Source organism: Anarhichas minor, unplaced genomic scaffold, assembly GCF_050575085.1.
Source record: "Anarhichas minor isolate MPS153535 unplaced genomic scaffold, ASM5057508v1 ptg000003l, whole genome shotgun sequence".
Lineage (NCBI taxonomy): Eukaryota > Metazoa > Chordata > Actinopteri > Perciformes > Anarhichadidae > Anarhichas > Anarhichas minor.
In genome coordinates, this window is record NW_027466449.1 from 9883490 (window position 1) to 9908466 (window position 24977).

The window sequence follows — 24977 nt, forward strand, 5'->3', positions numbered from 1 at the left end:
GAGGAAGAGTCATTCACATACTGTAGAAACACGCTGAGGTGGACGATTTTCACTTTCACATCTTTGACAACAAGTAAATGAAAACAGTACTGTTGACTGATCACAATAAGGACTCATTTAAATTATTTCTACCGCGTATTTAGCTAAACAAGTAGTTTGAATTCACTGGCAAAGGAAAACACGACTACAAATACTCTGTTTTATTCTGTGCTTAAGAAAATGTAATATAAAAAACATTCATCATTGTTCAGCTCTTCTGCAAACTGCTTGGATACTGACTTGATGTAAAAGCTGTTTTGTCCACAGTTGCTGATGAAGTCGTATGATTTATCCAGAGGCTCCTCATTCAGGTAGCTGGAGCTGTAGCTCGTCTCAGGCACGACCAACACGTAATCCTGTAATGACACAGCACATGGAGGGGCAAGGTATAGAGAGGAAGAGAGTTCTTAATTTGTGCATTATCATAAAGGGGAGAGAAATAAAAGCGGGGCAGTAGCACTAACCAGCCACAGCGTCTTGCCAGCAGGTATCTGCACAGTGAGGAAGACCTCGTGGTCCGTCACATCCAGAATGATCTGATTCTCAGAAACCAGGACGTTGCGGCAGCCGTAAGCGTGCGGACAGAAGGAGGCGTTGGCGTGGCCTGAAGAAAACACATGAAAACTGTGTCGATCTATTTTATTTTGTGCAGTCTTTACAGCTGTCAGTACTGTACATGCTCTTACCTTGCCAGATTCGTCCACCATTAATGTACACCTGCACAGGGTAGTTGGGGTGGAGAGGCTGGTGATAGTGGAGAATGAAGACGTAACGTCCCAGGGCATGGACACGGGTGGAGTACACCGCTGCATTCTGGGTAAGGGGATGACAGAGAAAGAGATGGAAAACAGACAGACTTTTAGATTTTTTTTCTTCTGAATCACAGTTGATAAACTTACTGTATTGCCTTTTTATCACTGAACTGTTTTGGTTATGTGTCATCCCTTAAAATTAAAAAGGTTTCTTAGTCCAGCTGGTCCAGGTGATCTTAATTCAAAAAACGTAATATACTCTAGTATATAAGATACTATACTGGATGGTTTCATCTATAAGAAAGTATCATAATCTACTCTTTTCCTGTAATAATCTCATCTATATAGGAACTTGTGACTTATAAAAAACGAACATTTCTGTTTGCATTAAAGTAGAAACTTAAAGAAATAATAATAGTTACATAAAAATATATCAAAATAACTACTTTCCAACAACTCTGAACCAAACAAAGGCAGTAAAATGTCTGTATCTCAAGCAAACAACTCCAAACACGACTACTGTGAACATGATCCCTACAAAAGACTGACATTTAAAAGTCTAACATCTTCAATAAATGCATCAGCGTCTGTACCTGCAGTGAATCCAGCCTCATGTGGTCGCCATTATCTGCTGCGTGGGGAGGTCTGTCTCCTCCCGTCCAGGGCAACTCGTCACTCTGGTGGAAGGGTAGAGGAGGAGCTGCTGCAGGGGAGGCCAGGATGGGCTCCTGCATGGAGGAGCTCTGGCCCTCCTTCAGGACCAGCGAGTCTGACGGGGTCTGGAAGCGTGAGGGGACGCAGGAGGAACTACAGAAACAGAGGGAAGTAGTAGGAGTTGTTAAGTATGTGCATATTTATAAAGAAGTTATGGCACAGTTATTATATGTTACTTTACCTGTCAGGTGAGAACTGTCCGTGAGTGCTGATGCAGTGGACTTTAGGTGTGACATACTCCATGGTAAATTGGTCTTTAGGCACCAGGTACACTTTGTGCTGAAGACAGTGAAGAAACACACAGGTTGTTAAATGGCCAATCAAGAGAAAAATAATCAATGTTTGATAAAGTAATTTATCGCAAATCTCTTAAATGCGCTAAACCATGTAAGGACAGAGAAACCTTCCATGTTTATAACATATCTCCAGCATGCTCATCTCATGACCGCTGATCTCCGGGTCTATCATGTGACGTGGGTGGTGCTCTCACCAGGAAGAAGCTGGCACGGTCGGAGATGAGCTGGATCTCGGCATCAGAGGGGAGAGAAAAGACGGCCGCTCTGTTTTGTCCATCGATGGCCACGACTCGACACAGGAAGCTACTCAAACACATACACACGCACGCACACACACACACGCACACACACACACACACACACACACACACACACACACACACACACACACACACACACACACACACACACACACACACACACACACACACACACACACACACACAGAGTGATTAAGAGCTGTTGACAGACTTCAGAAAGAACAGACGGTAACAGTAAACTGTGAACCAGCTGAGTCCACACATTATGGTAAAAACACACAAACCTTTCACTGCAGCCAGAATAAATAGGCTGCGGTCCGAACACCTAGTAGTTCACTGCCATATGGTCTGCACAGGGTACTCAGCCATGTTTAGTAAGATTACAAACCTTAGGGAGCAAACATGCTCAGTTCAAAGGTAACTGTGAAATGCGTAGGGAAGAACTGAACAACGGCTCTTCACTTTGCCATGAATTGACAAGCAAGATTACCCATCAGTCATCGCGCCGTGCTGGAGCATTAGCACAGGGCTATGCAAACCAAACAAATTAATACAAAACGTAAATATTAGCTGCCAATGCTAATGTTAGCTTCTGTAGTTAGAAACTAACCTAACCAACAGTTGAGGACAGCACTCATGCTGCAGTCGGCATTGGGCTCTGGAGACATCGCTGTTGGTGGAGTTTTTTCGAAGTTTAACAATAATGTTATTGATTTCCAATCCAACTATTATTATTATGATCTTATTCAGGGAGGGAGGAGACCACCAAATATATTTATTTTCTTTATAAATATAATATTTGATTTCATTAGTGTTACATTTCATCAGCAGCTGCAACAGGTATTGGAGGGGTTTGTGTAACTGACATTCCCTGAACAGGGAGTAGGGAGGAGTGTTTATGGTCACTGTGGAACGGAAAGTAGTTTAAATTACACACTGCAGCACCTTAACAGAACCGGTGTCGCCATGTTTCTGTCTGTCAAGCTTTTATCTGTAGATCATACAAAACCTGCAGGTCCACCTTCATTCTGGTCAGAGGTGTGGAAATAAGTGTTTTCTCCAAAGAGCAGTGGTGTGGAGCTACTGCCATCAATTCACTCATTCATCTTTAAAAATAGGGTGGTAAATGTGACTACAGATCGACATCTTTTAGTTCCGTCCTCTCCAGATTTCTGCACTTATTCAAGAAACCTGGAAATCATCAAAGATTGGTGTAATCTTAGGAAAGAAAGTTAAAAGCACTGAATCTGAGAAAAGATCTTCTTCGTACCTGTATTTGCAGTGCTGCAGGGTTAAGCGATGCTCGTGTGTTCGTGCTCCCGGCATGTTTACAGCGACAGACAGAGTTTGTGGAAGTTCTTCCTCACTGGAATATTCCACGACCAGAACGTAATCGCCTGGAGACGGCAGACGCCCTCGCAGCTGGACGCTGATCTGAAGCATGAATTAGATTTATATTTAAAAACAACCAGTTATTAAAGCCCTGTGTCTTTGTGTTTCTACAAACCAACACGCATACTGCACAAACACTTCTCTTACATCGTAGCCACTGCAGACGGCCATGTCAGGGTGGCGTGGGGTGACCTTCTCAGTTGGGCAGGGGCGCGGCAGGTGGTTGTCGTTGCGACAGCTGGCATCGTTGCCGGAGATTGAGGGGAAGGAGTCCAGAGACAGATATCTGTACTGCAGACAGCTACATGGATAAAGAGATGCACCAGACAGCGACTTAAAATGTGATTGTTTCAGTTTGTTTATTGTACTTTTAAGTCCATCTTTGAGGAAATGGTTCTCTGAAGGAAATTTATCAGACCTCTAAAGCTCACTAACACATTATATTGTTTTTGCTTAATCTGTACAAGTGTATAAACTATTTCTTAACAGGAGTTATGTGCTGGACTATGTCTTGGAATTCAGAAAGTCACTGTGCCCCGCTAAGAAATGGTCCCACACATAACTCCCCATAAAACCACAACTTGTTTTTACACTCCCACAGAGCCAGGCTAGCTGTTTTGGTCAGCTATCATTTGGCTATATTTAGTGAAAATTGAATGTGCATATTTACTTCTGGCTGGCTTCGGGCACAGAGCTGTAGGAGCAGGGCTCAGAAACTTTGATCTGCAGGATGGGAGCTTCATAGTAGGCACTGGGCAGAAGGACCAGGTAATCCTGAAGGCGAGACAGAGAGTGAATGCAGTGTTACTTGGTGAACAATGAATACAATCACTTTGTCAACTTGTGTTGACATTTGGTGGAGATTTGGTGGATTAAATATGAGTATTCTGGTCATTATCTCGACAAAACCTGACAATGCATTTCTTTCTCGGCTTCGCATCACCAGTTAGAGATTGAAGTTTTTGTAGACATGTTTAAAAACAGATGAGTAGTGTGTGTATGTGTGTGTGTGTGTGTGTGTGTGTGTGTGTGTGTGTGTGTGTGTGTGTGTGTCTCACCAGCAGGATTCCCTCAGCCTCTATAACAACAGTCCAGGTTCCCGGGTTCAGAACAAACGGTTCAACAAAGGTGTTCTGGGGAACGTTGACAAAAGTCGGCACCACACTGGGAGCAAAGACAATCTGTTTGGACTGCTCTGAACCTGGAAAACACACACACACCAGAAATGTATGGAGTTAGATATTACAACTAAAATGCAATCAAAATAGAGAATTAGGTGAATACTGTACATGTATTTGAGGGAAAGACTTGACATAAATTAACAACAATAAAACCATGTTCCAGAGAAGAAAATACATTTAAATGTAAAAAAAAAAAAAAAAAAACAGGAGACAAAAACTATGAATTGTGTTTGATTAATACAACAAGACACTCACACATACATCTCATCTACTGCTGTTATTCACAGCCAAAAACACTCACACTGGTACTCTCCTGTGAGTGGTGTACACCTACCTCTGCGGTTGACCTGATAGGCTGTTATTTTACCGTTGGACGTAGCGCCCTCAGAGTTTACATATCTGAGGATGAAGCGAGTCAGATAGACGTCTGCTTCGCTCACATAAACCTGAAGCTTCACTGCAGTCTACAGGGACGGGTTTGCAAAGGGAGGAAGTGGGAGAAGAGGAAGTGTGGAGGGTAGAAGATATGAATACTTAAGTAATAAATCCCTGAACTCTGCACTGATCTGTGGCCCTGAAGGTGAGAAAAGATGGAGGAGAGGCCGCCACCAACAGCAGCTCAACATCACCAACCAAAACACACATCCCTCCATCATCTGACAGATAGATAGACGGGGGCGAAGCAAGAAAGGAGGAGTACAGAAAGGAGGAGACGGCAGATTAAGTTATGTTCCAATCAAAACATAGAAATGTCTGTTTTTCAGTTTGGAAGTCCAAGTCAGAGAAACCTCTGGACTATTTTTTTTTGCATAATGTAAAATGTTCTGTATGTAGGCTCCTGCTGTACCAAAGATACTTAGCAGAAATTGCTGGCTGCCAATTATAAAATGCGAAGAACAAACTGTTCTATTGAAGTTTTAAATTAGTATGTTTAACATTTTCCATATGATGTTGATTCCCAGTTAGAATTCTGACTTGGAATCTAAATTGAAGACATATCTTTGGAACACAGCTGAAATCCAAAGCAAAGCATGGAAATAAATAGATAAGTGGTGCGGAGGTGCAGCTTTCAAACCAGCAATTACTGCACTGCCTCTGGAGTGAGGGATGGAGGGGATGAGAGAAGACAGAAGAAGTAGCTAGGAAGCATTCCCCGTCTTTTTTTTCTCACTCACAGTTACCACAGTAGTAGTTCCAGCCGTCGTCTATGACCGACACCCGGCCACGAACATCCAAACCCCTCCTGTTGGCGTAGCGTAGCACCACGTGGAAGAGGTCTGGAGAGCTGACAGACACCGACACCAACACTTTGGACTGCCGAACGACCATGAGCAGCAGGCAGAGGGAGAACAGTGGGGGGAGACGATGAAGAGAAGGAAGAGGTATAGGGAAACATAGGAGGGAAGAGAATGAGGGTAAAGATGGAAGACAAGCAAGGGAAGAAGGAGAAAGTGAGTGGAAGAAAAGGAGAAGGTGGGAAGTAGCAAGAGGAGGGTGGATAAAGGAAGCAGGAGAGGTGAAGCAAAAGGAAAGACAGGGGGGAAGGAGGGGGAGACAGTGCAAGGGAGTACAGAGGGAAGAGGAAGGGGATGAATTGGAGTGGAGGGCAGGATAGAATGGATGGAAGAAGAGAGGGAAACATTAAATGGAGGTGTGTAGTATTTAAGAGGAAAAAGATGGATAGAGAAGTGTGATGAGAAGAGAAGAGTAAAGGGGGATGAGAAAAAATACATGAAGGAGGGAGGGATGAATAAAGGAAACACCAACAGAATAAGAGAAACCAAGTCAAAAGGAAGACGTTAATACCATCACCGTCACCACCAAAAGCAAACACTTTAATCACCCAAATCAACAGAATATTTCTCTCTGGATCTCCACTTCTCAGCACAAACATCCGAAGAAGCTCAGAAGTAGTTAGCCTCTAAAAATATCTTTCCAGATGATTTACTTTCACTGTCATTCAAAAGATTAACCTCTCAGATCCATATTGAGACAAGGAACACTGGTTTAACATCTGTCAACTACTTCATCAACAGAGGCATACAGTAAGTAAAAGTTAAATTACATTTAATGTTAAACTCCCAAGTGCTTAGGAGTAGCAAGTGCTGAGAAGTAATTCTACCAATGAGAAATATCGCTTTAAATGTCCACATCACTTTCAGCCATGGAGCTAGCTTTCTGGTTCATGCAGGAGGAGCATAAATGACGGGCCACAGTCACAAAAATATGTAATGCATAATAACGATCACATCATTTGTAAGAAAAGCACGTAGAAATATACATTTTATATTTTTACTGTAGTATTGGAAAACAAATCAGTGAGATGACAAGAAATACAATGATCTGGAGTATTGGATATCTCAAGACTCCAGCAAATGTAGTATCAGTACTAACTTAAAAGGGCCACTGTGTAGGATTTCAGGGAACTATATGAGCAGAATTGGAATATATTATTCATGACTATGTTTTCACTAGTGTATGCACTGTATGGTAAAGGCCGATGGTAAAGGTCAAATGTAAAGTTCCTACCTGGACGGGGGACATCTGAGCATAACCTCTCCAGCTGAAGTCAGGGAACTCCAGAGGGTTGTAGCCAAATCGCACCGGTCGGCCATCGAGCATGGTTCCCTCCTCAATCTCAAACTTCAGGTGGTGGAGGTCTGGGAAGTAATGATCTGTACGAGGTCTGCAGACACAGTAAGGTGCATTTAGAGGGTAAAAGAGCTAATGTAGAAACAAGCAATGGATGAACATTTTTATAAAGTTAGGTCTCCAGACGGTTTTCTCATTTCTCTTTTTTTCCATCATTTCGTAATTTATGTGGTGATGTTGGTCTTTTATGACCCACATATTTCATCAAATAAAGTTGGCAATATGAGGCCAGACATTTCCTGTTCAGAAGCAAGCAACTGCAGTTCATTTCTTGCACTTTCTATTTGTAATTTGATGTCTTGAAATTCTTATTTTATTGTGTTTTATTGTAATTAATTACTGCATCATTAACAACCCATTACCAGAGAAGGAAGGGTGATAAAGTAACAACTTCCTTTCTGCATCTTTATTGTCTGGTCAACCCAAACATATAAGGACTGAAGAATAGCTTTTTTTTTGTGATAGGGCAATTGGAACTATTCATCTTCATTTCACTTCATTTCACACGAAGGCCACTAATCATCCTGATCCTGAGTCTCATTGTTAACTGCAAATAAACAAAATACAAGTACATCAAATACTATTTGAAATCCCTCTCAGGTCTGTTGTTTAACTCACAGATCACACTTTGGCCCCTCCACATTGGGCCTGCAGCGACAACGGCCGTTCCTCTCTCCACAAGACTGACCCGATGAACCTCCAATGTCACACTGGCAACCTAAATACACGACACACAAAAATATAAATACAAAATAGCCGCACCACAGCACTCAAAGCTTTTGTCTGAATGGGGAAATGACATTTAAAAAGTGTTATTTAACACAGCTGATGAGCACTCACCCTGGCAGCCAAAGTAGTTGTGCTCCTGCAGGTTGTAGTAGCCATCTTTACAGGTGGAGCAGGTTCCACTGCAAGCGTTGGGCTTACAGTGACACTGACCAGTTTCCTGTCAGAGACAAGAAGTAGATTATTACTGTTAGAATGACACAAGGTAGCATGGATACTGATCTGACAGGGCTTTCATTGAGTAAAAGGGCAGTATTGATCATTCTGTCGTCTGTTTAACCCTCATGCATCACTAGGAACATCTTTTCCGATTCCACATTTTTTATTTTCCAACCACTTCGGCTGTCACTGCATATGGCATATATTTAGTTAAGGACAATAGAGCAACTTTTTAAAAGGGATACACTAGTTAATAAAGGACAACAATGGAGACAAATTGAAACGCCGATATTCACTACAAACATGTGTAACATCCCATTATACCAACTAATTCTTGGTTCGTTTTTCACTTACAGAAAAATGATAACCAAAAATAAACAAGTCATAAAAAGTCATAAAAACCACAACATTTTTAATATCAATTTCTGTCTTCAAGTTCAAATATTAATGTGCTAAATGCACCATCTCTACAGGAGGAGACTACAGTAGAAATATCTAAATATAGGCCAAAGAACTGCAGTTAAATGTGCTCACCTGTGCACACTCTGCAACCCCACTGATGGTACCTGCAATGTTACACTCACAGTCTGCAGGAGAAAGAAGACACTCAGACTTCAGTTCATTTATGAGCTCCATTTACTGCATTCAGGTGAAACATTACGTGAGATGTGTGTGTGTGTGTTTGTAGTATCTCTTACTGGTGCATCCATCAGGAGTGTCAGGGGAGAGGTTCCAGTACAGAGCTTTACATTTGTCACAAGCCGGGCCCTCCACATGACGACGGCACTCACATTGGCCCTGAGAGGGTTATTGACAGGAAAATAAACTAATATGTGGCCATCTCCGCCAGTAAAAGAAAATAACAAGATCGAATCTTAACCTTGACGATAAAAGAGATCTTGTACGTAAAAATGACAAACTGTCTCAAAATAATGAGTTAGATAACAAATCTTGAGACATTTTCTAATTATTTTTAGATACTAAGTCATTAATTTGAGATATTAAGTCGTTAATTCAAGAAATGTTCTCATTATAATGGTCAAGGGGGTCCCCTAGGGTACCCCTGGTAAACTGAAATGGGCTTCCATAATTAGCTCAGCTCTTTCAGTTGGAACTATTTTGTGTTACAGTTAATCTTAAAAATTATTTGTTAAAAAAATCACAACATGAACAATAAACAAACACATAAAACCATGAAAACTCACCACTGGTGGCTGCACCACATACTGAACAGAGCCGGCAGGGTGGCAGGTACCAGCTATAAATGACAAAGAAAAAGAAAATATTGATACAACTGGTTGAGTGTCAAAATGCAGTAATTAGAAGTGTACAGTCAAGATGAAATATCTTTAATAGCATGCACAAGGAGGCAGTTGGTGTGTACAAAATTTAAGAAACACAAGACTGAAGCTCAGTGAAAAGAGGAAGTTAACATTTCGGAGCCTGACACTGAGAAAACATCATCCTGCCATAGTGATTTAGAGAACGCTAGATAGCCTATATTCCCTTGGTCAAATGCTCAACGTCCAAGTGAAGTCATGAGTCCGTGCTAAAGTCCAACCCGAGTTGAAAGTCTTTGTGGAGTCTAAAGTCATCAAATTTGTGACTTGTGTCTGACTTGAGTTCATGTGACTCAAGTCCACACCTCTGGTAAATAGCGTCACTGTAAAGCTAAAGCTAGCAGTGGAGGTAACCACTAGAGATAATGTGTGAACACACCCACAAGTCAGAATGAACAGGAGGTTTTCCTCATTCTGCCGACATTGTGTGTGAATGCAGCATTGCTCGTGCTTCCAAGACAGCAGTTCTGCCCTCTAAAAATGCTTGTGATCTTACTCATGTTCTCTCTTACATAAGTGTGTGTGTGTGTGTGTGATTAGCTGTAGGTCACATTAACTGCAGCTGTCACACCTCACCTCCATTATATTAGGCAGTCAAGATAATTTGCCTGTGTTTAACCTGCGTGTGTGCCTGTTGTTTTCACCTCGGCAGTTGGGGAATCCGTAGGCGCCGTGTGCACAGCTGTCACACCTCAGCCCCACCACGTTGGGCGGACACACACACTGTCCCGTCACCTGGTCACAGCTGGTGTAGCGGGAGCCCTCTGCAGAACACTGGCAGGCTGGAACAAACACATGATCAACTCCAGTTATTCATCAGTCTCATCAATTGACTGGTATTTATGTATTTAGCCAGTAAGCATCATGTACCAGCCTCACAAGAAGTCAAGTGAGATTTCCAAACGACGCAAAGTGTATTACTTTGTTCACCTAACAGAAACCAGTCAGGAGTTTAAGGCGTCAATATGAAGTTCGATGACTTACGTGTGCAGCTTGGGTAAGCGTAGTAACCAGGAGCGCACTGGTCACATGACGTTCCGCTGTAATTGGGCTGACAGTGGCAGTGACCCGACGCAGTGCAGCTGGAGTCCAATGAGGTGCGAGGATCACAGGTGCACACTGAGAAAACAAGAGGTGAGACATAATAAACAGGAAGGCAATCCAGGCACGACAAAATAAAAGACAAACGAGGAGGGAAATATTAAAAAAGTCTTTATTATTATTATCATTAAAAGAGCCAACATGTTTAACCACTGTAGGTCATCAAGGCGCTTAATAAACAAACAAAACGTAGTTTATATACATCACAAATGTTAGATAGGTACCAATAGCTTTTTTACATAGGCTGAAAGAAAAGCTGAGAGGACGGTACAAAGAAAAGAAAAACATATTAGTCTATATCATTGAGACCTGGAGTAACTGAATGTGCTGGGGAAATATTATGTTTCTCTTTAGTTTCATTTGTTCTGCCAAGTTTAGGCTTTGAATAAAATAATGGAATTGTCTACAGTTAGTTGTTTCTTTTCATACCCAGTCCAGGGATTCAAACTAGCAATTCAGTAGTATCCTTTCCTTATATAACTGTATTATTACTTTTTGTCGATTTATTCTTTGACACTGAAAAGGTGAAACTTCACTTAATTTCACAAGGCAATATAACACTTCATAAGAAGGTGCGTTAAGTTAAGTGTTTCCATGTGAGTCCATATGTGTTCAGTCCAGCAGGATATCATATTCTCTCTTTTCATTACAGTACACAGCAGTAACAGGTGCATTTAATCACTTTCTTTTCAAATGTCTGTGTGTGTGTGTGTGCACGCGTGTGTGTGTACCTTGACAGTTGGGGTAGGAGTGGAATCCAGATCTGCACTGTTCACATCGAAGACCCTGAAACTCTGGTTTACACAGACAACGACCAGACGCATCGCAACCTTCGGGCAGAGAGCCGACTGTACTACAGCCACACACTGGAGAGAGAGACGAGGAGAGTCTTTGTGATTTTGATGGAGCCAGGATTTAGTTGTACACCGAACATAAACGTTGGACTTTAAAGGCACACTGAGAAGGATTTTCCTAGAGATTCACACAAAATAATACCTCTCAATCATCACTTATGACCCACTAGAAGTGTGTGGCGGTCTCTGTTGGGGAGGCCAAATGCCGAGCAAACAAAGCTCCAGGGTTGGACATGCCACTGTGACTGGTGGATTCCAAATTTTTACCGGCCACTCTACTAATTACTATTGTTTTTTTGGCTGGTGAATGAAGCAAATCTGGCAGCCAGCTGCATATTTTACCAGTATTTTGCTGATGGCTGGTGCTAATTTCCAACCCTGCAAAGCTCATTCCAAAAGGAGAGTGAATCTGGTGTACTAAATCCCACTCATTGTGCCTTTAAAAAATAAAAGACAGTAAATGTATACATCGTCACAGAAGACTCACATTGGCAGAGCGGGTAGTTGAAGTAGCCCGGTGCACACTGGTCACACCCATAACCTTGGAAACCACTCCGGCACACACTGTGACCGGTCACTAAGTCACATGACCCGTCCAGACAGCCGGGACCTGAACACTGACAGGCTGCAGACACACACACAAACAAACACACACACACACACACACACAGTTAGATCAATTAAACAGCAGCAACACAGACTGATAAATAACATGATTTTTTAAATTGTACTTAGAGATGAATGTGTGTGTGTGTTTTATCATCTTAACTGACTGAAGGAAAGGTGTAAAACTATTCACTGTGATTAACACAGCTTAGAAGCAAGCTGTTTATTCAGGGGTGTGTGCGTGTATGTGTGTGTGTGTGTGTGTGTGTGTGTGTGTGTGTGTGTGTGAGGCTACTCCTGGGTGGTAAACTAACAGAATAAATAAAGCTTTCGGAATTCCTACCTCTGTCTGTGTATTTGTATCTTTGTCTGTGTGAGCAGAACAAATGGGACCCAACCCATTAAACTCAACTGTCAAAGTTTTGCAATCAAAAACCTCTGCAGCCTGGGGATTTGAACACACTCCTCAATTAAAGCTTAGTCATTGTATTTGATGGCTTTGAGAAGAGGAGGGATCATCATCTGAAGCTTCATCCTTTATTTGTGCACAATTATGTGTGTGGACACACGTATGTGGACACAGCTGAGCTCAGATTCGGGGCGTCCGAACACAAAAATCGCATTAAAAAGACACGTGTAACCACGGCCCAGGATATTTTTCTGTTTTCTGATGTCTTTATAGACCAAAGGATTCATTTATTAATGAAAAAAATATTGGGCAGATTAATCAGGAATGCAAATAATAGATAGTGGCAGATATTTGTCTATCCATGTAAGCATCTCTCACCCTGACAGTTGAGTCCATGGAAACCTGGGGCACAGGTGTCGCAGTGGTCACCAGCGAAACCTGGTTTACAGACGCAGGTCCGGGTTCGGGGGTCCAGCCTGCAGGAGTTATCCACAGTACCGGCTGCACTGCACTCACAGTCTGTAGAGAGAGGACATAAACATGTTTTTTGGCAGTAATGTTTGTTGTCAATAAAGTTATTTAACTTTTGATAGGGAGAACAGGTGATTTAAAAAAAAAAAAAAAAAAGTCAAAGTTATCTATATATTGAGAATGCATCCCAAGTTATTTAATCTCAAGCAAAACTCCCAAACACAAGCAGGCTGATATGAGCAGAGCCACAGCAGCTGGTACACTAACATGTATCTATGAGGTTGGACTGAACAGTGTTTTGTTTTTTCCATCTTATCACATTCTACTGAAATTCCATTCACGCCACACTGACTTTCCCAAAACTCCCCCAGACATCTGACTTTCACCAAAATCCTCAACAGCCGAACAGACGAAGAAGAACATGGTAAACACAGAAACAGTATGGGAGTATGAAGGTCAGTCATTAGCATGTGAATTTATTGTTAACTTATATTATTAGCTGACCTTTCTTTGCACATTTCTCTCTATACTGAAACCATTCCTTCTGCTATATTTGCTGATAACAATTGTTCTTAAATATTTTGTAATGGTTTAGATAAGAGAGTCAAAAGCTTTATACTCAAATAGGACAGAGAAGCAACAACAAGACAACACACAAACATATGTCAAATAAAAAGAAATAAAGGACACAACAGCAAAAAATAAAAAGTCTTACTGATGATCTCTCCTGCAGGTTTGGCCTCGCCGTTGTTGTTGTTGGATGGATAGATGGGGATGGCTGATGGACACAGAGAGAGAAAGAGAGAGATTAGAAGCCAGAGGGTTTTAGGTATGGTGGATATGGATGTGTTGTCCAGTCCCTTTGGATAATCAAATCCCAAAGCTCAGACAGTTTTCATGAGCTGTTTTTGTCTGGGACTCACGGTAACAGTCTGGGAAGTTCATGAAACCGCCGGCACAGGAGTCACAGTTCTCTCCGGTGTAGTTTGGTTTGCAGAAACAGCGACCGGTCAGATCCTCACAGGTACCATCTGTAAACTCTGACTGACAGTCACAGCCTGCAGAGACAAAGAGGGAGGTAGAGGAAGAAGGAGGAAGAAGGGGGAGACATACAGGTGCAAAAAGATGGCAATAAGACAAATACGATATAAATGATGGATATATCATATTTGCATTTGAATGTTTTATGTCCAGTTGATCATGACAGACAGCCGTCACTCACGTGAGCAGGCCAATGGGGAGTCGATGGCGTGGTCAGGTGGCTTGTAGTACGTGGGGATGCAGCGCTCACAGTTGGCTCCAGTGGTGTGATGCTGAAAAGGACGAGTTTCCGTTGTAATCAGTCAGTTATTGAGTTACTGTAATCCGTAACTCAATAATGCAAACACAATTGCTTTGAGTGTTCATCATACAAACAATGTTTATACATTGTAGGCCTAACTGTAACCAATGTTTATACTGTATATTAAGTACATTTTCAAGTATTCCTTGACTTTGCATTATCAAAACACATTATTACTTCAGTAAAACGGTACAGTCGGGCCATTGTAGGTACAAAAACAAAAAAACAAAAATTACAGCACTGTGGGAGGGGAGTAATATTCCAAGAAAAAACTCAGAGTTTAAAATCATACAATTACGAGAAAAAAAACCTTTTACCAAACTTTAAAGATACCACAAGTGGAACAGACAAGAAGGCAATAACAGCCACTCACTGGGAATAGTAGAAGACCATTACCTGACAGTTGAGGCAGACTCCTCCTCCTCTGTTGTGTCCGTGGATGTCCATGCTGCCTCTCTTCTGATCAACCTCAGGGTCGTAGTAACAGTCAAACGAGTGACGGTGACAGTTACACGCTGAAACACGAAAGATATCGCACATAAAATACAGCTGGAAAGCAGGTAATGGACAGTGACATTTTAATAGTGAAACAACAGGGAAATATCGGTAATGTTTTTACCTGCAGTGTTATTTTAACAAAATAAAACAGACAAACAAATAAACTAATAATAATACAAATACAAAATTAAACAAACTAAGTTAGTGTAAAAGTTGGAAATCACAGCTGAGCATTTTTTACATGTATTTATTTTTTATTAAAACTAAAAAAAAATGTTATATACTTCTATTATTTGCAAACGCGACCATGTTTTCATAAAGAATGGAGTGATTTAAAGATATTAAATGATTAACTCTATCTACAACATAATTATTAGACAAAACATGGGAATTATAGTCAATTCTATATGACACCATTAACTTTGAGCTCATAGTTCTTTACACAAGCAGGTATACACAATCAATATAATACAACAGATGCACAGATGCTCACAAACACACAGGAAGCATTTGGAAACAACACTAAGTGTTGATCACCTGGAGAGTAAAAACTGCTGCAAAGCCAGAGACATGAAGCCGGATGAAAGAAAACAGAGAGGAGGACGAGAGGAAACAGGCGAGGGAAAGAGAGCAAGCAGTTAGTTAACACGTAGTTACTAACAAGTACAGTAGTAGATATCTGTTTAATGTATGGACAGAAAACCCTGGTATCATTTCTCAGCTCTTCAGAAGATCAACTAAATGATTCATCACTTTCTCAGTGAGAAGTTGATCTGAAACCACCGTAGACATTATTCTCAGGCTGCTCTGTGAAGTCACTTCAAGTGTAGTAGTGTTTCCTCTGGCAGCTGGATGGGAGATTATTATACACTCTGCTGAGGATCATATTCAGCTTGTGTCCAAACAAATCATAAAAGGAGAGAAATGAGAGAAGCTGTGTAATTAACGCCACACACGCCTAATTATGTCCTGACATTTGATGAAAGTCAGTTTTCTGGCTCTTTGTAGTTTGAAGTAGAAATAAGAAGGTCGGGGATATTTTATGAATCATAAAAGAGTTATTTCATGTCAGATTACAGTCAGCGATCAAAGACCGGTGCAATCTCTTTTAGGGAGTCAAGAACATACAACATTACCCAAAGTTGAAATGGTTGATTTTAACATCCTGTTTGTTGAAATAGGTGCACGTAATAGGTGCACATGCACGTATGTGTATGACCACATGTTCATGAAGGTACTCTAGACTTGAAAGCCTCCACTGAGGAAACTATCCATGGAAACCTGTGCATCCTCTTCGGGGTGGTGGAGGGCTGAACACAGGGCTAAGACGCAGGCCAACATCCTATTTTGATATAAAATATTGGAATTATAATTATTTAGAGATTAATGTAATTTGTGCGCTTTGCATCAGCATCTGGTTTGTTTCTGGTTCAACGAATCTATTTGACTTCAATCTTCCATATAACCCATAAACCCTGTTCTTTAAAATCAGCTCAGAAAGCAGATGTTAAGATGTTGATATTAATGCAGTAAGGACCAGCTAAACTGAAGAAGAAGTGTGAGAAGAAGAAGAAGCAGAGACTACAAGAAAAGGACTTGTGTTTGTGCTTGTGTTCTTTCATTATACGAACAAAGAGGAAGTGGAAGTCTAACGGCCCAAACTTGACCTCGTCATTGTCCATGTAAGAAGATTACATACATTCTTTAACTTAATCTAAGATAAAGAAAGAGAACCGCATGCTTAAGACACACACGCATAAAATCCTGACCAACGTTTGCTCTTCACACAGGGTCAGAGAAACCCCGATAGAGAGTGTTCTGTTCTTATCTGACCCTCAGCGCCTGAGAGGTGCCGGCTGAATAAACCAGCGGTCCTTATCCTCCAGCTCCGATAGTGGAGAGTGTTTTCCTCAGACCTGAGGCACATTTGACTTTTTTTCCTTCCTTGAAACCAATCAAAAAATAAATGCAGTGAGTCAGTCAATTGACTCACTGCACTGAAACCAGCAGACCAGAATAACTCAGCTCGTGAACAGAGACACAGTGCTACACTCTGCTCTCAGCCAGATTATATATTCGAGCAGAAACGGATACTTTCATCACTCTTTTAAAAATACTGAAACATGATACACAGGCTTTCTGTAATGTTATTATATTCATGCAGCCAAAATAAAATGTACACATCACAAGAATCCATGCAGCTTTGTGTTCTGGTTGAAAAAAGAGATATGTATTATATCTTTATTATCTGATACACATACTTCCAGCTGCCGCATGAACATAATCTGCTCCGCTATAGTCTCACTCTATCGGCAGTATACGCCTGTATCTCCCTCTCTCTGTAGTTTCATATCATGTTGCCCTTTGGCGACCCTTTTGCCATTGTGATACTCTCGTTGTTCCTGTTAAATATAACTGCTGCTTTGATAACAGACGGCTCTCACATGTAAATATAACCGGAGCTTTGATAAATCAAGACTGCAGCAGGACGCAGTCACCGAAAGGTTTTACGGCACGATTGAAGCTTTTAGCGGATAGTCTTCATGAAACGCTTCAATCAACAATGTTCGGGACTTAAAATTAGTTAAAATATACTGAGCCAAACCTTCAATGGATTCAATTAATTAATGACAAATTCAGTTCGGAACCGGGGCCGTTCAAAAAGTGGGTGGTCACTGTTGAGCTCTCTTAGGACCCAGGAATAAATGCTTCCAATTGTTGTCATTTAACATAATAAATGCAAATGCTGCTTTTATATATTGGTACTGTGAGAACTTTTCATCCCACCATCAATGATGATTATATCCACAGGCATCTCTAAATGTAAACGGATCTCCCAGCACACATATGGCAGGAAATAAGTATTCAAAATATGTTGATTATATTCATGTTCATATTCAACCAGAAGTCCTGAAGGATTAGAGACACAGTTCAGATGTGTGAAAATTATCAAGAAAGTTAACAGCAACATTACAGGACATGTGTCTGTTTAGCTTCATTAAATTAGGGCCAACTCGTTCTGTTGAAACAACACATGAAAGAAAACACATTCCTCTGCAGGGATCACTGGTTGAACTGTGTGTGTGTGTGTGTGTGTGTGTGTGTGTGTGTGTGTGTGTGAGAGAGACCAAGCATGCGTTCTTCCACAGATGCTTGAGTAAGTGTGTGTGTGCATCAGTGAACACAGTATCAGGACTCCTACTCACGTTCACACTTGTTGGCCTTGTAGGTCGTGGCTGGTTTCCACGGTAACTGGTTGTATCCGGGGCAACAATGGTCACAAGACAGGCCACAGGTGTTGTGCTGACAGTCACACAGTAACCTGTAAACAACAACAACAGTATGAGTAAAGAAAACAACAGATGTAGTTTAAAATGACTCACTCACTGCATTCTCACTCACACACACACACACACACACACACACACACACACACACACACACACACACACACACACACACACACACACACACACACACACACACACACACACACCTTGTACCAATGTGCCAATCTCAGCCCGCTTTGCTTTGGGTAAAACATAATTTGAACTTTTCTCAAAAGTTCACATTCCTCTACCTCTAACCCTGCTACTGTCACTTCAAAGAAAGAGAGCGTGAAAGAGTGTGACAGAGAGTAAATAGAAGAGAGAAAAGTGGAAATAGACCCCTCAACAATGAAAGGGTTAATCTTCCTCCTTCATTGACCAGCGGCTGACTGCTTCACCCCAGTTTTTAAATCGGATTAGTCTGTAAACCTGCGGCCTGCCGAGTGTGGCCAAAGCACAGCAGGGAGGGAGGGAAGAACCCTCTTCACGCCATTCTCTCATCTCTCTCAGTACTCTTACCCTCAAGGAGAGACAAACACAGAGGCCTGGAGTCACAGGAGGAGGGAAATGAATCCAAGAATATCCCCAACAATTACAAACGTTTGATTTAAATCCTAAAACAACCATTTACTTAAACAAATAACTAAATATGGAACCCATTAGCCAGAATAAACCATTTGCATTGTACGTTCCTGCAAACTGCCGATTTGTTGAATCTCGACATGTCTGAACCAAAAATACGTTTCATATCAACATTTCTACCTACGTGTACATCAACATTATTGTGTTTAAACTGCAAGTGGTGCTTCTGAATCTGCATTCTCAATTACGTTTAGGTTTAGGCAACAGATCTACTTGGTTAGGTTTAGTAAAAGCTCATGGTTGAGGTTGAATTAACCACGTTACTTTTGTTTTTTACACTGAAAACTCTCCGGGGTGAAAGTCCCGTGTTGGACCCATTCGTCCACCCCGACCTCCATCCCAACGCGGCCTTACGCAGATTTAAAACAAACGTATTTGTGATACATCAAAAACAAACTGAATCCGGGAGATACAAATGCAATGTTGTTTTGTTGTATGGGAACGTAATTTTTAGGAGAGCAGGATGAAATACGATCCAACCCGTAGTCAAGATAGTAGTTATTTAGTGTCTCTTTGTGATTAGTTTATGTCTCTGCGATCATTTTGTCTCTCATTTCGTTTTTCTAATTCTAAAAAGCGAAAGATAAACCACGCATATGCAAAGACAAGCAGAATGTTGTCTACAGTCACTAGTTTAAGTAGTTCTTATGTTGTTGTTTTTTTTCAAATGATTGCTGATATCACCATGCATTTAAACTATTGAGTGGGCGGAAATCTTAATATCACATGGTACAATAAAATGAGTTTCCATTTGAAAGTTATTTTAAGTGTTTATTAAAAAGCCTCTTTGGAGGGCTGCTCTGCTCTGGGAGGTTGTGTTATTGCACTCTGGTCCGTGCTGATAACGAGTCTGTGTATTGTGTTTCAACAGGCTCATTGTGTTTCCAGCTTTCACCTTCACTATACAATCCATTCATTCAGTCTCTCTCTCACTCACACAATTTAATTCACACGCTCACTCATGCGTGCCTCATCTCTCTGGCTCTCCATCCTTCTTTCCTTTGCTCCCTGGTGATTCGCTCTGTTCAAGCGTTTTAGGAAATGACTTTCAATGGACGGTTTCCATCGAAATTCTCTACTTCCTGGTTTTGATCATCGGCTGCGGACCAGCAGCTTCCTGACCGAAGCAAAGTGACCGAAGCAGACTTTGGTCATTACTCAAAGGGCTATAAAGCTGAATTTCCCTTTTAAATGTCCAGTTAAATAGTTATATTTAGAGTTTTATTAAATTTTTGGAAAAAAGTAATTTGGGCTCGTGGGTGGCTGGAAGACGTGGTTGGCTGTCTGTTCTGCAGAAATTTAAATCTGAGGATGTTTTATTGTGAATTAAACTCTTTATACTTCGCTGACCTTTATGTTTTCTAATCAGTGCTTCTACTCAATTAAGAACAGATCTTAACCCTGATCAGGACACTCTCTCTCCGTCATAATGCAGTCTGTGTTTCGTGGCCTTTAAACGGTTTTTATCCGTCAGAATCACATCAGCACTGCAGCTATAGGTCGAATTTTTCAACACAGACCTCCAGTCAGCGGACCTTCTGTCGTCTACAACACACCTGCTATAACGTTAAACAAAGTCCAGCATTGATGTAAGTTTTCAGATCGGCATTCCTTCGCTCTGACACAAAGCAGACAGAGCATCTCCAAAAGCTTGATGAGGTCAGGAGGGATTTATTTGAATTCCTCATGCCGTGTTCCCATCAATCCAAAACCTGTCTTCACGAAACAAGTCTAAAAATCACTCCAACAGTAACTGTAAGACTCAAGAGATGAAGAATATTTGGAATGTTTTCACAAAGTATAAACCACATTGCAACAGGATATAAATCCACATCCCTGACTGTTTGAAATACCAGAATCCCCCTGAATCACATATTTATATCCCCTGCAATATCACAAATATAATACTTTAAATGTCAGTTAGATTGAATTTAGTTCAAACAGTTTGACAGGCCTCATGTCTCAGTGATTGCTCTTTCCATTAGGGTCAATTATTCTTTTATGTGTGAAAGACCAGTCACAAATTAAACAATACGTCAGTCTATTATTTGGTAAAAGACTAACAGCTGTATCTAAATGTGGAATTCTGTCAGGATTTGGGCCGATTGTGAAAAGTATTTAGGACGGGAAACTAGTCAATCGTTAACAAACAACCTCTCTGCTTATTTGAATCCAAACCATGATATTTTCTTTACTAAACCTGAGAAGTAGTTGTGTTGCCTCGACCTTACATGTCTCTGTGGTGGCTATAGTGATGCCGGTAAGAGGTCGTCCTGATTTCACATATTTCTGTGAGATCACATTGCACGTATGCCAACCAATAAAAATCATGTGTTGTGATGTCACGGTGAACTTTGACACCAACAAATTGTCTGCCTTCAAGCTGATTTATTTGCTCGGAAAGTGATCAACTCTCAGCATCAAACTTATATCCCTCCGCAGTTCCTTCCTTTTTATGCTTTGTTATTATCCCGACACCCAAAGGAAAGGTCTGTTTTCTTTTTAACCACACACTATAATCACTACACACACACACACACACACACACACACACACACACACACACACACACACACACACACACACACACACATAGGTTGAGACACAATTACACTTATTACACTTAATACACATACACACACGGCACCAGCTGTGCTAATGATTAACCCAGATGCAGCCTCACCTCTCGGAGCTCTGATCCTGAACTGGAGGTGATGCAGCAAAGTGAAACCAAATGGTGCAGAACAGAACTAGCTATGTGGACATACAGTATATACCAAGCAGCCAGCTGGCAACAATATGATCCGGCATGATGTCTGCTACACATACAAGTTTTCCGTCAAAATTATTCGAACTTTATTCTAACTATTGTATTGAACCATGAAAACGTATTATGAGCTGACATTATTATTATTACACACTTAACTTTTGTTGTTTATCCACCTGTATCCAGATGTTTGGGTCCGAATTCGTAAAATGATAATAAACTACATCAGTTATGTTGTGCACATATTTTTTACTTATGTTTTCATCCTGCAACTGTTGTAACCCAATCTCTCTGCAAAGTCCTCCATGAGGCATGACACATTAGCTCTGCTCAGCGTAATTTAAAACCTCTGGTTACATTTTCAGTTAAACCTCTGCATTATTAACATGACATCTACAATATAAACACACATTCACTGTAAAAACAACACGCAGTACGTCACAAGATCCCTTACCCTTCCAAGCATGCACAGTAAAATACAGCTTCAGTGGATTATAGTGGTACCCATTTTATTCCCAGCAGACGAGTATCAATGTGCTTTATTACCATAACCTCCTGAATTCCCTCGAATGCGGTATAAAGGGAGTGAAGCCAGGACTCGCTCAGGTTGACTGTACTGTACATCAGCCTGCAGGCACTCTCTGTTAAACTGCCATACATTATCATGGCAGTGTAAACACACTCTGTCGTGTAAATATATACCTCGGCTGCCAGAAAGAGGTTAAAGCTCACATACTGTATGAAACTATACAACTAGAGCCATTAAAAAAACGCAGTGTATTTTAGACTTGGTTGAATTACACATAATTGTGTTGTGGAAGAGAAAAATGACAAAGTCTTCTTATGATTAGTTTGAACCTGTAAGTAGTTTGGTGGCATTAACATAAGACAACCAATAGTTTTACAAAGCCTGGGATGTTTTAATTTGTCATTTTAGATTACTTAACTGGTATTGACATGGAAATCTGTAAAGAGTATATGAAGAAAGGAGAGCAAGTACTAACATTTTGTACAAAAATCAACATTTTTCATAAAGTCCTCCTGCCTTCAGCAGAGAAATATGTTACACGTCTGGGGGAGAAGGTCTTCTGCATAAAACCGTGTGAAGATGTGTGTGCACGCAAGCAGATACATGAAAGTGTGCACACGTCTTCTTACAGTAACTATCGGGGCCCCACCAAGATATTACAAACACCCATCAAACACACACAGTCCTCCACCACAAACACCGACGGACACGCAGAGGGCATGAGGCTCAGCTGAATTTCAACAGCTTTAGTTCAAACACACACCTGACAGAGCGACTGAGGCTGAACTCTGCTCTGCTCAGTGTCTATAAAGACACCAACTCAAACACAGATGTGACTTTTTTGGAGATCGGAAAGTCTCTCCTGAGGGATTCACCCAGACTGTATTTTAACACCAGGCACACAACCCATTTTGGGCTGATGATGTAAATCAATATGTTCTTCTGCTGCTTATTGTGACTGGTATGTCACTCTTGTAATTCAACCGTAATCCAGGTTAGGGTTGCAAAGGGTCAGTGAATACAGGACATTTTCCAAGGGAAGTTAAGCTTGGGAATTTCGGGAATTTGGTGAGATTTGATGATACAAATCATACTTTATAACAGTTAACTTATTTGGGGTGACAGTAAACACAATATTTTGTGAATAAACTTATGACTTAACACCTGCTAGTCTTTGCTAGCTAGCTGTGACCATGTGGGATGTAGCTTAAGCATGCTAATTGAGGAGATTTACAGTAGAAAAAAAAAAATAAAGCCACCTGTCTCTTTGTATCTACTGTCAAATAAATCACAGCTTAAATATCCTCTGTGGGGTCACGGTGTAAACGCCTCCCAGCAGTAGTATATTCCCCTTGACTGTACATCACAATATCTGACAAATCCCCCACAGCCTGCAGGTAGACGTACACAAATGACCTGCACACACACGCACAAATCTAATCATGCAATACACACACTCATTATTAAATTAAACATATACGGCCCACTTCCGCTTCTTCATGAGACACCGACACTTATCTGGAAATTCACAGACTCCAACACACACACACACACACACACGCACACACACACAGTTCATCTACATTAATTAAAACAGGCTTCATCTTGTTGCTCCGCTCCAACAAAAAAAACCTAAATATAGGACAGGAAGGTTATTAAGGTTGTAATTATTTTCCTTCATTATTAATCAGCAGGCTCATTTGCTGTTACTTGCATCACAGGTGAGCAGGTATGTTGAAGATGATGAAGACAGACAGCACAGAACGCAACTACAGCCAAGAATAATTGAAACCCGTATGCATCAGAACAGAGCAGTAGCTCGAGGATATGAATTTGGTAATTTGTATTTTGCAGCGTTGAGTGTGTTAAAAAGTGTGGGAGTGTGTATGTGTGCTGTGTTACTAATAACATGAATCACTTTTATAAGCTGCTGTATTTACCAAGACACACACACACGCACACGCAAACACACATGCACACACGCACACTTGCAGTACAAAATCCAGTCAAAACAATGTTGGTTTGCCAACAAGTCTGTGAGTCATGACAGTTTGGTCTGATTCACAGATTGTGTGTGTCTGTGTGTGTCTGTGTGATATTTATTGACCCTTTGAAGGTTGGGTATCTTACTTGTAGGGGTTGTTGGGCTCGTTGGCGTTGCAGGACTCAGCATGTCCGTTACACACACAGCGTCCTCCGATACTGATGTCTTTGATACTGTAGTAATACTGTAAAATGAAAACAATACACAACACGAGTTATTATCATCGATATGTTGTTGTACATCACGTTTTAGTTGAAGGAATATTTTCGGGAAATATGATCCCACATTCTACAACGATTTGTATGTTGTTTTTTTAAATTTAAATTTTACTTAAAGCACCCAATAAGCATCGAATCTATCGATTCATCTCTTTGACTCTACTAAACCCACCAAGGGATCGTCTAATATGTACAAGTTGTGCTGAAAGTCTGGAGAGACAAACTGTAATAAAAGTTGCATTTACAAAGAAGTTTTATTCTCTTTCCGTCAATCATTCTTTGGAAGAATATGGCATCAACAAATCATTCCTAATTGGTTGCGTTGCGTTACCCTGCGGGTGACAGTGGGGTCACGGAGCGCCTTTCCCATCAGGTGTCCCAGCAGCGTGTTGGTTCTCAGGAAGCGAAGCCTGATGTTGGTGGCCTTGGTGAAGTCCCTCAGTACTGGCGAGTAGGAGAAGTTCAGGGCCCCGGGCCGACCGTTCACCAAGGACACCACAATCTGGGAGAGGACGACAGAGGCTGGTTATCAGCTGACCAAATTATAAATATAAACATTGCAGTCTGGGAAAGTCCTGCAATTATCAAAGTGATGA

At 41.1% G+C, this 24977-nt stretch overlaps 1 protein-coding gene across 1 annotated transcript in view; it reads right to left on the bottom strand.

The window, feature by feature from the left end:
* The window catches only part of lama5 (laminin, alpha 5), an 85096-nt gene that overhangs the window by 25243 nt on the left and 34876 nt on the right, over positions 1 to 24977 (bottom strand). Inside the window, exons 5-33 of the mRNA XM_076097090.1 lie at positions 24713 to 24883; positions 24250 to 24347; positions 18059 to 18174; positions 14751 to 14869; positions 14235 to 14325; positions 13936 to 14070; positions 13728 to 13790; positions 12920 to 13060; positions 12014 to 12151; positions 11404 to 11538; positions 10556 to 10690; positions 10216 to 10353; positions 9437 to 9489; positions 8930 to 9029; positions 8766 to 8818; positions 8127 to 8232; positions 7905 to 8004; positions 7164 to 7320; positions 5810 to 5948; positions 4512 to 4654; positions 4124 to 4227; positions 3601 to 3754; positions 3332 to 3495; positions 1996 to 2104; positions 1687 to 1784; positions 1385 to 1598; positions 726 to 852; positions 504 to 643; positions 280 to 395 (exon numbers count right to left, since the gene is read on the bottom strand). Of these exons, the coding sequence (XP_075953205.1) occupies positions 280 to 395; positions 504 to 643; positions 726 to 852; positions 1385 to 1598; positions 1687 to 1784; positions 1996 to 2104; positions 3332 to 3495; positions 3601 to 3754; positions 4124 to 4227; positions 4512 to 4654; positions 5810 to 5948; positions 7164 to 7320; positions 7905 to 8004; positions 8127 to 8232; positions 8766 to 8818; positions 8930 to 9029; positions 9437 to 9489; positions 10216 to 10353; positions 10556 to 10690; positions 11404 to 11538; positions 12014 to 12151; positions 12920 to 13060; positions 13728 to 13790; positions 13936 to 14070; positions 14235 to 14325; positions 14751 to 14869; positions 18059 to 18174; positions 24250 to 24347; positions 24713 to 24883 (3557 nt within the window). The remainder of the gene's footprint in view (positions 1 to 279; positions 396 to 503; positions 644 to 725; positions 853 to 1384; positions 1599 to 1686; positions 1785 to 1995; positions 2105 to 3331; positions 3496 to 3600; positions 3755 to 4123; positions 4228 to 4511; positions 4655 to 5809; positions 5949 to 7163; positions 7321 to 7904; positions 8005 to 8126; positions 8233 to 8765; positions 8819 to 8929; positions 9030 to 9436; positions 9490 to 10215; positions 10354 to 10555; positions 10691 to 11403; positions 11539 to 12013; positions 12152 to 12919; positions 13061 to 13727; positions 13791 to 13935; positions 14071 to 14234; positions 14326 to 14750; positions 14870 to 18058; positions 18175 to 24249; positions 24348 to 24712; positions 24884 to 24977) is intronic.